The 16,073-nt window shown below is 41.8% G+C and overlaps 2 protein-coding genes across 7 annotated transcripts in view; one reads left to right on the forward strand and one right to left on the reverse strand.

Annotated features, from left to right (window-relative positions):
* Positions 1-2,005: 2,005 nt before the first annotated feature.
* On the reverse strand, positions 2,006-11,876 carry SSNA1 (SS nuclear autoantigen 1; the record flags this gene model as incomplete). The annotated part of the gene is made up of 3 exons (XM_081024514.1): positions 11,864-11,876; positions 4,344-4,398; positions 2,006-2,205 (listed from the first exon to the last, which is right to left on the reverse strand). Coding segments are annotated over exons 2-3 (252 nt in total), but the record flags the coding sequence as incomplete, so codon positions are not given.
* LOC308469176 (uncharacterized protein) overlaps positions 4,279-16,073 on the forward strand; it is a 33,747-nt gene continuing 21,952 nt past the window's right edge. For all 6 annotated transcript variants that reach the window (XM_081024520.1, XM_081024516.1, XM_081024518.1 and 3 more), the window contains exons 1-3: positions 4,279-4,424; positions 11,607-11,776; positions 11,860-11,975. In XM_081024520.1, the coding sequence (XP_080880646.1) occupies positions 11,725-11,776; positions 11,860-11,975 (168 nt within the window). In that variant the 5' untranslated portion in view covers positions 4,279-4,424; positions 11,607-11,724. The remainder of the gene's footprint in view (positions 4,425-11,606; positions 11,777-11,859; positions 11,976-16,073) is intronic.

Consider the following 16,073-nt stretch of genomic DNA (forward strand, 5'->3'; position numbering starts at 1 on the left):
TATTCTTATTATTAATTATTATTATTTTCTTTAATAATTATTTTATTATTATTATTATTATTATTATTATTATTATTATTTATTTTTATTTTTATTATTATTATTATTTCATTATTAATTCTTATTCTTATTACTATTATTAATTATTATTCTTTTCTTTAATAATTATTTTATTATTATTATGATGATTATTATTTCATTATTAATTCTTATTCTTATTACTATTATTAATTATTATTATTTTCTTTACTAATTATTTTATTATTATTATGATTATGATTATGATTATTATTATTCCCCTCCCCACCTTCATCTACGCCGCCTCCGTCTCGGCGATGGTATTATTTATTTATTTATTTATTTATTATTATAGTTTATATTATTATTATTATTATTATTTATTCTTCTTATTACTATTATTAATTATTATTATTTTCTTTAATAACTTTTATTTTTTTTATTATTATTATTATTCCCCTCCCCACCTTCATCTACGCCGCCTCCGTCTCGGCGATGGTCCGGTCGAACCTTCATATTTATTATTTAATTTAGTATTATTATTATTATTATTGTTATTTAATAATTATTTATTATTATTCTTATTACTATTATTAATTATTATTATTTTCTTTAACAATTATTTATTATTATTATTACTATTACTATTATTATTAATTATTTTCTTTAACAATTATTTATTATTATTACTATTACTATTATTATTAATTATTATTATTTTTCTTTAACAATTATTACAATTACTATTATTATTATTTTCTTTAACAATTATTTATTATTATTATTATTATTATTATTATTATTATTACTACTACTACTATTACTATTATTATTATTTTCTTTAACAATTATTTATTATTATTATTACAATTACTATTATTATTATTAATTATTTTCTTTAACAATTATTTTTTATTATTACTATTACTATTATAATTATTAATTATTATTATTTTCTTTAACAATTATTTATTATTATTACTACTATTATTGTTGTTATTAATTATTATTATTTTCTTTATTATTATTATTATTATTAATAATAATAATTATTTTCTTTACCAATTATTTATTATTATTATTACAATTACTATTATTATTATTAATTATTTTCTTTAACAATTATTTTTTTATTATTACTATTACTATTATAATTATTAATTATTATTATTTTCTTTAACAATTATTTATTATTATTACTACTATTATTGTTGTTATTAATTATTATTATTTTCTTTAATAATTATATTATTATTATTATTATTATTATTAATAATAATAATTATTTTCTTTACCAATTATTTATTATTATTATTACTATTACTATTATTTTCTTTAACAATTATTTATTATTACTATTACTATTATTATTTTTCTTTAACAATTATTTATTATTACTATTTCTATTATTATTGTTATTAATTATTATTATTTTCTTTAATAATTATATTATTATTATTATTATTATTAATAATAATAATTATTTTCTTTACCAATTATTTATTATTATTATTACTATTACTATTATTTTCTTTAACAATTATTTATTATTACTATTACTATTATTATTTTCTTTAACAATTATTTATTATTACTATTTCTATTATTATTATTATTAATTATTATTCTTTTCTTTAACAATTATTTATTATGACTATTTCTATTACTCTTATTATTAATTATTATTCTTTTCTTTAACAATTATTTATTATTATTACTATTATTATTATTATTATTATTATTAATTATTATTCTTTTCTTTAATATTTTATTATTATTATTATTATTATTATTCTGATTCCCCTCCCCACCTTCATGTACGCCGCCTCCATCTCGGCGATGGTATTATTTATTTATTTATTTATTTATTATTATTATATTATTATTATTATTTATTATTCTTATTACTATTATTAATTATTATTATTTTCTTTAATATTATTATTATTATTATTATTATTATTATTATTCTGATTCCCCTCCCCACCTTCATGTAGGCCGCCTCCGTCTCGGCGATGGTCCGGTCGAACTCGTTGCGGGACGCCATTTTCCGCGCCAGGCTCTCGTTGACGCGCGACAGCTTGTCCGTCAAAACCCGGATGTCGTTCTGGAGTTTGGCTTTTTCCTCTTCCTCCTGGCGGATCTGCTTGCTCAGCTCGTCCCGTTTGAGGGAAAGGTCCTCAATGCCTGGGGAATTAGGAAGAATAATAATAATAATAATAATGAGATTTAATAATAATAATAATAATAAGAAGAAGAAGAAGATTTAATAATAATAATAATAATAATAAAAGTAATAATAGTAATAATAAGAATAAGGTCCTCAATGCCTGGGGAATTAGGAAGAAGAAGAATAATAGTAATAATAATAATAATAATAATGAGATATAATAATAATAATAATAATAATAATAATAATGAGATTTAATAATAATAATAATAATAATAATAAGATTTAATAATAATAATAATAATAATAAAAGTAATAATAGTAATAATAAGAATAAGGTCCTCAATGCCTGGGGAATTAGGAAGAAGAAGAATAATAGTAATAATAATAATGATAATAATAATAATATTGATAATAATAATAATAATAATGAGATATAATAATAATAATAATAATAATAATAATAATAATAATGAGATTTAATAATAATAATAATAATAATAATGAGATTTAATAATAATAATAATAATAATAAAAGTAATAATAGTAATAATAAGAATAAGGTCCTCAATGCCTGGGGAATTAGGAATAATAATAATGATAATAATAATAATAATAATAATAATAATAATAATAATGAGATTTAATAATAATAATAATAATAATAATAATAATGAGATTTAATAATAATAATAATAATGAGATTTAATAATAATAATAATAATAATAATAGTAATAGTAATAATAATAATAATAAAAGTAATAATAAGAATAATAAGAATAAGGTCCTCAATGCCTGGGGAATTAGGAAGAATAATAATAATAATAATAATAATAATAATAAGGTTTAATAATAATAATAATAATAATAATAATAATAAAAGTAATAATAGTAATAATAAGAATAAGGTCCTCAATGCCTGGGGAATTAGGAAGAATAATAATAATAAATAATAATGATAATAATGATAATAATAATAATATTTAATAATAATAATAATAATAATATTGATAATAATAATAATGAGATTTAATAATGATAATAATAATAATAAAAGTAATAATAGTAAAAATAAGAATAAGGTCCTCAATGCCTGGGGAATTAGGAATAATAATAATAATAATAATAATAATGAGATTTAATAATAATAATAATAATAATGAGATTTAATAATAATAATAATAATAATAATAATAATAATAATAATAATAATGAGATATAATAATAATAATAATAATAATAATAATAATAATAAAAGTAATAATAGTAATAATCAGAATAAGGTCCTCACTGCCTGGGGAATTAGGAATAATAATAATAATAAATAATAATAATAATAATAATAATATTAAGATTTAATAATAATAATAATAATAGTTCAAGCTCCTGAACCAGCTTGTCCAATAGCAACTCGGCGACAGTCAAACGTATACGCCCCTCACGCCGCGCGGCCAATAGCAACGCGCGTCCTTCCACGCCCAGTCAAACCACGCGGCCAATAGGAACGCGCGTACACCCGCGCCTCCGCCCCCTTCGAGCCAGGCGGCCAATAGCAACGCTCGAATTTCCCGCCATCCCTCCCATTGGCCTTCTCTCTCCTCCGCCAACCAATCCGCGCCGCGCTCCCTCCGGCGTCGGCGTCATCGCCCTCACGCCTGCGCCCGCCCCTTCCAAGCGCTCGGCCAATAGCAACGCTCGCCTTTCCCCTCGCCCTCTCCCATTGGCTTTCCCCCTCCAATCCCCTTCTCGCTCTCTCTCGTCGCCCTAGCAACGCGGCCTAGTCGCTTCGCACCTCCTTCAGACGCCGCTCGGCCAATAGCAACGCTCGCCTTTCCCCTCGCCCTTTTCCCATTGGCCTTCTTTCTCCCTCCCCAGCCAATCCCCGCCGCGCTTTCCCTAGCAACGCCGCCTTCGCCCTAGCAACGCGGCCTAGTCCCGACGCACGGCCTTCATACGTCTCCGCCCCTCACGCCGCTCGGCCAATAGCAACGCTCGGCCTTCCCCTCGCCCTCTCCCATTGGCCTTCTCCCTCCCTCCCCAGCCAATCCCCGCCGCGCTTCCCCTAGCGACGCCGCCTTCGCCCTAGCAACGCGGCCTACTCCCTCCGCCGGAGCCTGAGCTCGAGTAGCGAGCTTGGCCGAAACTTCGCCTCACATTTGACCAGCTCGTTGTTGTAGCTCTGGAGCGCCGCCCCTTGCTGCGTCATCGCGACCGACGTCGACGACGTCGCCTCACGTACGTTCAGCGAGCGTCGTCGGTTTGGCGCATGCGCGGAGGAGAAGGTTCCGCTTCCGGGTCGAAGCGGGAGAGCGGACGCGAAATGGAACTGCGGGGACCGGAAGTGAAAGGAAGGAGGAAGGGGAAAGAAAGGGAAAGGGAAGAAAGGGAAAGTGGTAAAAAGTTTTTCTCTTTTTTTCTTCTTCTTTTTTTTCTTTTTTCTTCTTTTTTCTTCTTTTTCTTCTTTTTTCACTTTTTTCTTTTTTTTCTTTTTTTCTTCTTTCTTCTTTTTTCTTCTTTTTTCTTCTTTTTCTTCTTCTTTTTCCTCCTTTATCTTCTTTTTTCTTCTTTCTTCTTCTTTTTTCTTTTTTCTTCTTTTTTCTTCTTTTTTTCTTCTTTCTTCTTCTTTTTTTTCTTTTTTTCCTTCTTTTTTCTTTTTTCTTCTTTTTCTTCTTTTTTTCTTTTTCTTCTTTTTTCTTCTTTTTTCTTCTTTTTTTCTTCTTTCTTCTACTTTTTTCTTCTTTTTTCTTCTTTTTCTTCTTTTTTCTTCTTCTTTTTTTCTTCTTTTTTCTTCTTTTTTTTCTTCTTTTTTCTTCTTTTTTTCTTCTTTCTTCTTCTTTTTTCTTCTTTTTTCTTCTTTTTTTCTTCTTTTTTCTTTTTTTTCTTCTTTCTTCTTCTTTTTTCTTCTTTTTTTCTTCTTCTTTCTTCTTTTTCTTCTTTTTTCTTCTTTTTTCTTCTTTTTCTTCTTTTTTTTCCTTCTTTTTCCCTGAAAGGGAAAGGAGGAAGGGGAAAGAAAGGGAAAGGAGGAGGGAGAAAGAAAGGGAAAAGGGATGAAAGGGAAAAAAGGAAGGGGAAAGAAAGGGAAAAGGGGTGAAAGGGAAAGGAGGAAGGGGATGAAAGGGAAAAGGGGTGAAAGGGAAAGGAGGAAGTGGAAAGAAAGGGAAAAGGGATGAAAGGGAAAGGAGGAAGGGGAAAGAAAGGGAAAAGGGGTGAAAGGGAAAGGAGGAGGGAGAAAGAAAGAAAAAAAGAAAGGGAAAAGGGATGAAAGGGAAAGGAGGAAGGGGAAAGAAAGGGAAAAGGGGTGAAAGGGAAAGGAGGAGGGAGAAAGAAAGAAAAAAAGAAAGGGAAAAGGGATGAAAGGGAAAGGAGGAAGGGGAAAGAAAGGGAAAGGAGGAGGGAGAAAGAAAGGGAAAAGGGATGAAAGGGAAAGGAGGAGGGAGAAAGAAAGAAAAAAAGAAAGGGAAAAGGGATGAAAGGGAAAGGAGGAAGGGGAAAGAAAGGGAAAGGAGGAGGGAGAAAGAAAGGGAAAAGGGATGAAAGGGAAAGGAGGAAGGGGAAAGAAAGGGAAAAAGGATGAAAGGGAAAGGAGGAAGGGGATGAAAGGGAAAAGGGATGAAAGGGAAAGGAGGAAGGGGAAAGAAAGGGAAAAGGGGTGAAAGGGAAAGGAGGAGGGAGAAAGAAAGAAAAAAAGAAAGGGAAAAGGGATGAAAGGGAAAGGAGGAAGGGGAAAGAAAGGGAAAGGAGGAGGGAGAAAGAAAGGGAAAAGGGATGAAAGGGAAAGGAGGAGGGAGAAAGAAAGAAAAAAAGAAAGGGAAAAGGGATGAAAGGGAAAGGAGGAAGGGGAAAGAAAGGGAAAGGAGGAGGGAGAAAGAAAGGGAAAAGGGATGAAAGGGAAAGGAGGAAGGGGAAAGAAAGGGAAAAAGGATGAAAGGGAAAGGAGGAAGGGGATGAAAGGGAAAAGGGATGAAAGGGAAAGGAGGAAGGGGAAAGAAAGGGAAAAGGGGTGAAAGGGAAAGGAGGAAGGGGAAAGAAAGGGGAAAGGGATGAAAGGGAAAGGAGGAAGGGGAAAGAAAGGGAAAAGGGATGAAAGGGAAAGGAGGAAGGGGAAAGAAAGGGAAAGGAGGAAGGGGAAAGAAAGGGAAAGGAGGAAGGGGAAAGAAAGGGAAAGGAGGAGGGGGAAAGGAAGGGAAAGGAGGAAAGGGAAGGAAATAAAGGTATTTATTCGCAAGCAAAGCGCCTGGTTTTTTCCTCCAAGGCTGGGAACTGAAGCGCCGGGGGGGTGAGAGATCCACTGGGTGCGAGAGATCCACTGGCGCAAGAGATCTGTTTGGGGACGCTACGGTTCCCACGCAATAAAGTTATTTATTCACAAGCAATAATTCCCCAGGAATTGAACGCCGGGTGCGAGAGGCGCAGGTGCGAGAGATCCACTGGGCGCAAGAGATCCACCGGGTGCCGTCCGTTTGGGGACGCTACCGTTCCAACGCAATAAATCTCTTTCTTCACAAGCAGAGCGCCTGGTTTCCCCCCCAAGGCTGGGAACTGAAGCGCCGGGTGCGAGAGATCCACTGGGGGCGAGAGATCCACTGGGTGTGAGAGATCCACTGGGTGATGTTCGTTTGGGGATGCTACAGTTCCCACGCACTAAAGCGATCTCTTTGCAAGCAAAGCGCCTGGTTTCTCTCTCCATGGCTGGGAACTGAAGCGCCAGGTGCGAGAGGCGAGAGATCCACTGGGCGCCAGGTTCGAGAGATCCACTGGTCGCCGTCCATTTGGGGGTGCTACAGTTCCCACACAAGAAAGATATTTATTCACAAGCAAAGCGCCTGGCTTTTCCTCCAAGGCTGGGAACTGAAGCGCCGGGTGTGAGAGATCCACTGGGTGCGAGAGATCCACTGGGTGTGAGAGATACACTGGGTGCTGCCCGTTTGAGAGTGCTACGGTTCCCACACAATAAAGTTCCCTTTTTGCAAGTCAAGCGCCTTGGGGTTTTTTGCCCCGGGAACTGAAGCGCCGGGTGCGAGAGATCCACTGGCTGTGAGAGATCCACTGGGTCTGTTTGTTTGGGGACGCTACGGTTCCCACGCAATAAGGCTATTTGTTCACAAGCAAAGCGCTGGTTCCCCCCCCCCTCCCAAGGCTGGGAATTGAAGCGCCGGGGGCGAGAGATCCACTGGGTGCGGTAGATCCACTGGGTGCGAGAGATCCACTGGACGCCGTCCGTTTGGGACACTATAATTCCCACACGATAAAGTTATCTCTTCACAAGCAAAGCGCCTGGTTTTCCCCTCTAAGGCCGGGAACCAAAGCACTGGGCGTGAGAGATCCACTGGGTGTGAGAGATCCACTGGGTGTGAGAGATCCACTGGGTGATGTTCGTTTGAGGACGCTACAGTTCCCACGCACGAAAGCGATCTCTTTGCAAGCAAAGCGCCTGGTTTCTCTCTCCATGGCTGGGAACTGAAGCGCCGGGTGCAAGAGGCGCGGGGCGAGAGATCCGCTGGGCGCCAGGTTCGAGAGATCCACTGGGCGCCCTCCATTTGGGGGTGCTACAGTTCCCAGGCAATAAAGATATTTGTTCAAAAGCAAAGCGCCAGGCTTTTTCCCTGGGAACTGAAGCGCTGGGTGTGAGAGATCTGCTGGGTGTGAGAGATCCACTGGGTGCCATCCGTTTGAGGGTGCTACAGTTCCCACACAATAAAGCTATTTGTTCATAAGCAAAGCGCCTGGTTTTTTCCTCCAAGGCCAGGAACTGAAGCGCCGGGTGTGAGAGATCCACTGGGTGTGAGAGATCCACTGGGCGCCGTCCGTTTGAGGGCGCTAAGGTGCCACGCAATAAAGCTATTTGTTCGGAAGCAAAGCGCCTAGTTTTTTCCTCTAAGGCCGGGAACCAAAGCGCCGGGTGTGAGAGATCCACTGGGTGTGAGAGATCCACTGGGTGCGACAGATCCACTGGGTGCCGTCCGTTTGAGGGCGCTACAACTCCCACAAAAGAAAGCTATTTGTTCATAAGCAACGCGCCTGGTTTTTTCCTCCAAGGCCAGGAACTGAAGCGCCGGGTGTGAGAGATCCACTGGGTGTGAGATCCACTGGGTGTGAGAGATCCACTGGGTGATGTTGGTTTGAGGATGCTACAGTTCCCACGCACGAAAGCGATCTCTTTGCAAGCAAAGCGCCTGGTTTCTCTCTCCATGGCTGGGAACTGAAGCGCCGGGTGCAAGAGGCGCGGGGCGAGAGATCCACTGGGTGCCAGGTTCGAGTGATCCACTGGGCGCCGTCCATTTGGGGGTGCTACAGTTCCCACACAAGAAAGATATTTGTTCAAAAGCAAAGCGCCTGGCTTTCCCCCTGGGAACTGAAGCGCCGGGTGTGAGAGATCCACTGAGCGCAAGAGATCCACTGGGCGCCGTCCGTTTGAGGGCGCTAAGGTGCCACGCAATAAAGCTATTTGTTCGGAACCGAAGCGCCTAGTTTTTTCCTCTAAGGCCGGGAACCAAAGCGCCGGGTGTGAGAGATCCACCGGGTGCGAGAGATCCACTTGGTGCCATCCGTTTGGAGACGCTACGGTTCCCACGCAATAAATCTCTTTGTTCACAAGCAAAGCGCCTGGTTTCCCCCCCAAGGCTGGGAACTGAAGCGCCGGGTGCAAGAGGCGCGGGGCGAGAGATCCACTGGGCGCCAGGTTCGAGAGATCAACTGGGCGCCATCCATTTGGGGGTGCTACAATTCCCACAAAAGAAAGCTATTTGTTCATAAGCAACGCGCCTGGTTTTTCCTCCAAGGCCGGGAACTGAAGCGCCAGGTGTGAGAGATCCGCCGGGTGCAAGAGATCCACTGGGCGCCATCCGTTTGGGGACGCTACAGTTCCCATGCAATAAAGCTTTTTGTTCACACGCAAAGCGCCTGGTTTCCCCCCAAGGCTGGGAACTGAAGCGCCGGGTGCGAGAGGCGCGGGTGGGAGAGATCTGCCGGGAGCGAGAGATCCACTGGGTGCAGCCTGTTTGGGGACGCTACAATTCCCACGCCATAAAGTTATTTATTTGCAACAGAGACTTGCCAACAGATAGATTTTATGGGAACTGTAGCACCCAGTGGATCCCACGCACCCGGTGGATCCCTCGCACCCAACGGATCTTTCGCACCCACCCAAGAAAGCTATTTGTTCACAAGCGAGGTGCAAGAGGCGCTACGGTTCCCACACAATCAAGTTGATTTGTTTGCATGTCAAGGAGAGCCTGTTTATTTCTCTCCAAGGTTGGGAACTGAAGCGCCGGGTGCGAGAGATCCACTGGGTGCGAGAGATCCACTGGTGCGATAGATCTGTTTGGGGACGCTACGGTTCCCAGGCAATAAAGTTACTTCTTTGCAACAAAGCGCCTGGGTTTTCCCCACTGGGAAATGAAGCGCTGTGTGCGAGAGATCTGCTGGGTGGGAGAGATCCACTGGGTGCGAGAGATCCACTGGCGCGAGAGATCTGTTTGGGGACGCTACGGTTCCCAGGCAATAAAGTTACTTCTTTGCCACAAAGCGCCCGGGTTTTCCCCACTGGGAAATGAAGCGCTGTGTGCGAGAGATCTGCTGGGCGGGAGAGATCCACTGGGTGCGAGAGATCCACTGGGTGCTATCCGTTTGAGGACGCTACAGTTCCCACACAACAAAGTTATTTATTCACAAGCAAAGCGCCCGGTTTTTTCCTCCAAGGCTGGGAACCGAAGCGCCGGGGGCGAGAGATCCACCGGGTGCGAGAGATCCACTGGGTGCGAGAGATCCGCTGGGTGCCGTCCGTTTGGGACACTATAATTCCCACACGATAAAGTTATCTATTCACAAGCAAAGCGCCTGGTTTTCCCCTCTAAGGCCGGGAACCAAAGCGCCGGGTGTGAGAGATCCACTGGGTGTTAGAGATCCACTGGGGGATGTTCGTTTGAGGATGCTACAGTTCCCACGCACTAAAGCGATCTCTTTGCAAGCAAAGCGCCTGGCTTCTCTCTCCATGGCTGGGAACTGAAGTTCTGGGTGCGAGAGATCCGCCGGGTGCGAGAGGCGCGGGTGGGAGAGATCCACTGGGTGCGGGAGATCCACTGGGTGCAGCCTGTTTGGGGACGCTACAATTCCCACGCCATAAAGCTATTTATTTGCAACAGAGACTTGCCAACAAATGGATTTTATGGGAACTGTAGCACCCAGTGGATCCCTCGCACCCAGTGGATCTTTTGCACCCATGCAAGAAAGCTCTTTGTTCACAAGCAGAGCGCCTGGTTTTTTTCCTCCAAAGCCGGGAACTGAAGTTCTGGGTGCAAGAGATCCGCCGGGTGCGAGAGGCGCGGGTGGGAGAGATCCAGTGGGTCCGGGAGATCCACTGGGCGCCGTCCGTTTGGGGACGCTACGGTTCCCATGCGGGGAAAGGAGGGGAAAGGGAAAAATGGAAAGGATGGGAGACAGGAAAGAAAGGAAAAAGAAAGAATGGTAGATTACAATTTGCAATAATAATAATAATAATAATAATAATAATAATATGCAGATAATAATACTAATATCCAGATAGGTGCATTACAAGTAATAATAATAATAATAATAATAATAATAATAATAATATGTAGATAATAATACTAATATCCAGATAGGTGCATTACAAGTAATAATAATAATAATAATAATAATAATAATATGCCGATAATAATACTGATATCCATATAGGTACATTACAAGTAATAATAATAATAATAATAATAATAAAAATAATAATAATATGCAGATAATAATACTGATATCCATATAGGTACATTCTAAGTACTACTAGTAGTAATAATAATAATAATAATAATAATAATAATAATAAAGATATGCAGATAATGACACTATCCTTATACGTACATTACAAATATTAATAATAATAATATAATAATAATAATATCCAGAAAGGTCGATTACAAGTTATTAAGCTATTAATAAATATGAAATAATATTATTATTACAAGTAATAATAATAATATAGATATGCAGATAGTAATACTGATCTCCATATAGGTACATTACAAGTAGTAGTAGTAGTAGTAATAATAATAATAATAATAAAGGTATGCAGATAATGACACTATCCTTATAGGTACATTACAAATATTAATATTATTATTATTATTATTATTATTAATAATAATAATAATAATATTAATAATAATAATAAAGATACGCAGATAATGACACTATCCTTATCGGTACATTACAAATATTAAGAATAATCATATCCAGAAAGGTCGATTATTAATAAACTCTTAAATAGTTTCAATTCTTCAATTATTAAATAGTTCATTTAATAAACTCTTATTAAACTCTTCTTTCATAAACCATTATTAAATATGAAATAACATTGAAAATCAAACATATGGAAATCAATTTCAATATTGATTGAACCCCCCCCAGGCCCCGCCCCCTCACTTCCTGGACCTTCTGACATCACACTTCCTGGACCTTCTGACATCACACCCAGGCCTTATGACATCACTTCCTTCCGGAACCCCGCCAGAGGGGATTCCCAGCCATGTTGCTGCTGCTGCTGCTCCCGCCTCTCCTCTTCCTATTGGCCGCGCCTGGTAAGTCCCCCCAAATTGGGGGGGCGGGACTTGGGGAGATTCGAACCCGGAACCCGTCTGAAAGTTTCCGGATCTTTCCGCAGCCCTGCCGCCGCCGCCGCCGCCGGACCTGGACCCCTTCTCGGCCTCGGAGGAAGCGGACGAGATGGACCCGGGCGCCGGAGGAGAGGACCCCGGAGGGAACTGGCGCGGGGACGAGGTGGGTGGGGAAATGGGGGCAGGAAGTAGAGAGGAAGCTCCCTGAGCTGCTACTTTTCCGCTTGCGGGGAAGAGACAGGAAACTCCCTTAGCTGCGAGCTGCTAAGGGAGTTTCCTGTCTAGATCCTGCAAGCAGGAAGCAGTTTCCTGTCTATTTCCCGCAAGCAGGAAGCTAGCAGCTCAGGGAGTTTCCTGTCTAGATCCCGCAAGCAGGAAGCTAGCAGCTAAGGGAGTTTCCTGTCTAGATCCCGCAAGCAGGAAGCTAGCAGCTCAGGGAGTTTCCTGTCTAGATCCCGCAAGCAGGAAGCTAGCAGCTCAGGGAGTTTCCTGTCTATTTCCTGCAAGCAGGAAGCAGTTTCCTGTCTATTTACCGCAAGCAGGAAGCTAGCAGCTAAGGGAGTTTCCTGTCTATTTCCTGTAAGCAGAAAGCAGTTTCCTGTCTATTTCCCGCAAGCAGGAAGCTAGCAGCTAAGGGAGTTTCCTGTCTAGATCCTGCAAGTAGGAAGCAGTTTCCTGTCTATTTCCCGCAAGCAGGAAGCTAGCAGCTAAGGGAGTTTCCTGTCTATTTCCAGGCAATTTCCTCTCTATTTCCAAGGTGTTTCCTGTCTATTCCCCGCATTTCCTGTCTATTCGCCACAAGTAGAAATCAGTTTCCTGTCTATTTCCTGCAAGCAGAAAGCAGTTTCCTGTCTATTTCCCGCAAGCAGGAAGCTAGCAGCTCAGGGAGTTTCCTGTCTAGATCCCGCAAGCAGGAAGCTAGCAGCTAAGGGAGTTTCCTGTCTAGATCCTGCAAGCAGGAAGCAGTTTCCTGTCTATTTCCCGCAAGCAGGAAGCTAGCAGCTAAGGGAGTTTCCTGTCTATTTCCTGTAAGCAGGAAGCAGTTTCCTGTCTATTTACCGCAAGCAGGAAGCTAGCAGCTAAGGGAGTTTCCTGTCTAGATCCTGCAAGCAGGAAGCAGTTTCCTGTCTATTTCCCGCAAGCAGGAAGCTAGCAGCTAAGGGAGTTTCCTGTCTATTTCCTGTAAGCAGAAAGCAGTTTCCTGTCTATTTCCCGCAAGCAGGAAGCTAGCAGCTAAGGGAGTTTCCTGTCTAGATCCTGCAAGCAGGAAGCAGTTTCCTGTCTATTTCCCGCAAGCAGGAAGCTAGCAGCTCAGGGAGTTTCCTGTCTAGATCCCGCAAGCAGGAAGCTAGCAGCTCAGGGAGTTTCCTGTCTATTTCCTGTAAGCAGAAAGCAGTTTCCTGTCTATTTCCCGCAAGCAGGAAGCTAGCAGCTAAGGGAGTTTCCTGTCTCGATCCTGCAAGCAGGAAGCAGTTTCCTGTCTATTTCCCGCAAGCAGGAAGCTAGCAGCTAAGGGAGTTTCCTGTCTATTTCCAGGCAATTTCCTCTCTATTTCCAAGGTGTTTCCTGTCTATTCCCCGCATTTCCTGTCTATTCGCCACAAGTAGAAATCAGTTTCCTGTCTATTTCCTGCAAGCAGAAAGCAGTTTCCTGTCTATTTCCCGCAAGCAGGAAGCTAGCAGCTCAGGGAGTTTCCTGTCTAGATCCCGCAAGCAGGAAGCTAGCAGCTCAGGGAGTTTCCTGTCTATTTCCTGTAAGCAGAAAGCAGTTTCCTGTCTATTTCCCGCAAGCAGGAAGCTAGCAGCTAAGGGAGTTTCCTGTCTAGATCCTGCAAGCTGGAAGCAGTTTCCTGTCTATTTCCCGCAAGCAGGAAGCTAGCAGCTAAGGGAGTTTCCTGTCTATTTCCAGGCAATTTCCTCTCTATTTCCAAGGTGTTTCCTGTCTATTCCCCGCATTTCCTGTCTATTCGCCACAAGTAGAAATCAGTTTCCTGTCTATTTCCTGCAAGCAGAAAGCAGTTTCCTGTCTATTTCCCGCAAGCAGGAAGCTAGCAGCTCAGGGAGTTTCCTGTCTAGATCCCGCAAGCAGGAAGCTAGCAGCTCAGGGAGTTTCCTGTCTATTTCCTGTAAGCAGAAAGCAGTTTCCTGTCTATTTCCCGCAAGCAGGAAGCTAGCAGCTCAGGGAGTTTCCTGTCTAGATCCTGCAAGCAGGAAGCAGTTTCCTGTCTATTTCCCGCAAGCAGGAAGCTAGCAGCTCAGGGAGTTTCCTGTCTAGATCCTGCAAGCAGGAAGCAGTTTCCTGTCTATTTCCCGCAAGCAGGAAGCTAGCAGCTAAGGGAGTTTCCTGTCTAGATCCTGCAAGCAGGAAGCAGTTTCCTGTCTATTTCCCGCAAGCAGGAAGCTAGCAGCTCAGGGAGTTTCCTGTCTAGATCCTGCAAGCAGGAAGCAGTTTCCTGTCTATTTCCCGCAAGCAGGAAGCTAGCAGCTCAGGGAGTTTCCTGTCTAGATCCTGCAAGCAGGAAGCAGTTTCCTGTCTATTTCCCGCAAGCAGGAAGCTAGCAGCTCAGGGAGTTTCCTGTCTAGATCCTGCAAGCAGGAAGCAGTTTCCTGTCTATTTCCCGCAAGCAGGAAGCTAGCAGCTAAGGGAGTTTCCTGTCTATTTCCAGGCAATTTCCTCTCTATTTCCAAGGTGTTTCCTGTCTATTCCCCGCATTTCCTGTCTATTCGCCACAAGTAGAAATCAGTTTCCTGTCTATTTCCTGCAAGCAGAAAGCAGTTTCCTGTCTATTTCCCGCAAGCAGGAAGCTAGCAGCTCAGGGAGTTTCCTGTCTAGATCCCGCAAGCAGGAAGCTAGCAGCTAAGGGAGTTTCCTGTCTATTTCCTGTAAGCAGAAAGCAGTTTCCTGTCTATTTCCCGCAAGCAGGAAGCTAGCGGCTAAGGGAGTTTCCTGTCTAGATCCCGCAAGCAGGAAGCTAGCAGCTCAGGGAGTTTCCTGTCTAGATCCCGCAAGCAGGAAGCTAGCAGCTCAGGGAGTTTCCTGTCTAGATCCCGCAAGCAGGAAGCTAGCAGCTAAGGGAGTTTCCTGTCTATTTCCTGTAAGCAGAAAGCAGTTTCCTGTCTATTTCCCGCAAGCAGGAAGCTAGCAGCTAAAGGAGTTTCCTGTCTAGATCCTGCAAGCAGGAAGCAGTTTCCTGTCTATTTCCCGCAAGCAGGAAGCTAGCAGCTAAGGGAGTTTCCTCTCTAGATCCCGCAAGCAGGAAGCTAGCGGCTAAGGGAGTTTCCTGTCTAGATCCCACAAGCAGGAAGCTAGCAGCTAAGGGTGTTTCCTGTCTAGATCCCGCAAGCAGGAAGCTAGCAGCTAAGGGAGTTTCCTGTCTATTTCCAGGCAATTTCCTCTCTATTTCCAAGGTGTTTCCTGTCTATTCACCACAAGCAGGAAGCAGTTTCCTGTCTATTTCCCGCAAGCAGGAAGCTAGCAGCTAAGGGAGTTTCCTGTCTATTCCCCGCATTTCCTGTCTATTCACCACAAGCAGAAATCAGTTTCCTGTCTATTTCCTGCAAGCAGAAAGCAGTTTCCTGTCTATTTCCCGCAAGCAGGAAGCTAGCAGCTAAGGGAGTTTCCTGTCTAGATCCTGCAAGCAGGAAGCTAGCAGCTAAGGGAGTTTCCTGTCTATTTCCAGGCAATTTCCTCTCTATTTCCAAGGTGTTTACTGTTTATTCCCCGCATTTCCTGCCTATTCGCCACAAGCAGAAATCAGTTTCCTGTGTATTTCCTGCAAGCAGAAAGCAGTTTCCTGTCTATTTCCCGCAAGCAGGAAGCTAGCAGCTCAGGGAGTTTCCTGTCTAGATCCCGCAAGCAGGAAGCTAGCAGCTCAGGGAGTTTCCTGTCTATTTCCTGTAAGCAGAAAGCAGTTTCCTGTCTATTTCCCGCAAGCAGGAAGCTAGCAGCTAAGGGAGTTTCCTGTCTAGATCCTGCAAGCAGGAAGCAGTTTCCTGTCTATTTCCCGCAAGCAGGAAGCTAGCAGCTCAGGGAGTTTCCTGTCTAGATCCTGCAAGCAGGAAGCAGTTTCCTGTCTATTTCCCGCAAGCAGGAAGCTAGCAGCTAAGGGAGTTTCCTGTCTATTTCCAGGCAATTTCCTCTCTATTTCCAAGGTGTTTCCTGTCTATTCCCCGCATTTCCTGTCTATTCGCCACAAGTAGAAATCAGTTTCCTGTCTATTTCCTGCAAGCAGAAAGCAGTTTCCTGTCTATTTCCCGCAAGC

This window comes from Podarcis pityusensis (genome assembly GCF_964106645.2).
Source record: "Podarcis pityusensis genome assembly, contig: HAP1_SCAFFOLD_410, whole genome shotgun sequence".
Classification (NCBI taxonomy): Eukaryota; Metazoa; Chordata; class Lepidosauria; order Squamata; family Lacertidae; genus Podarcis; species Podarcis pityusensis.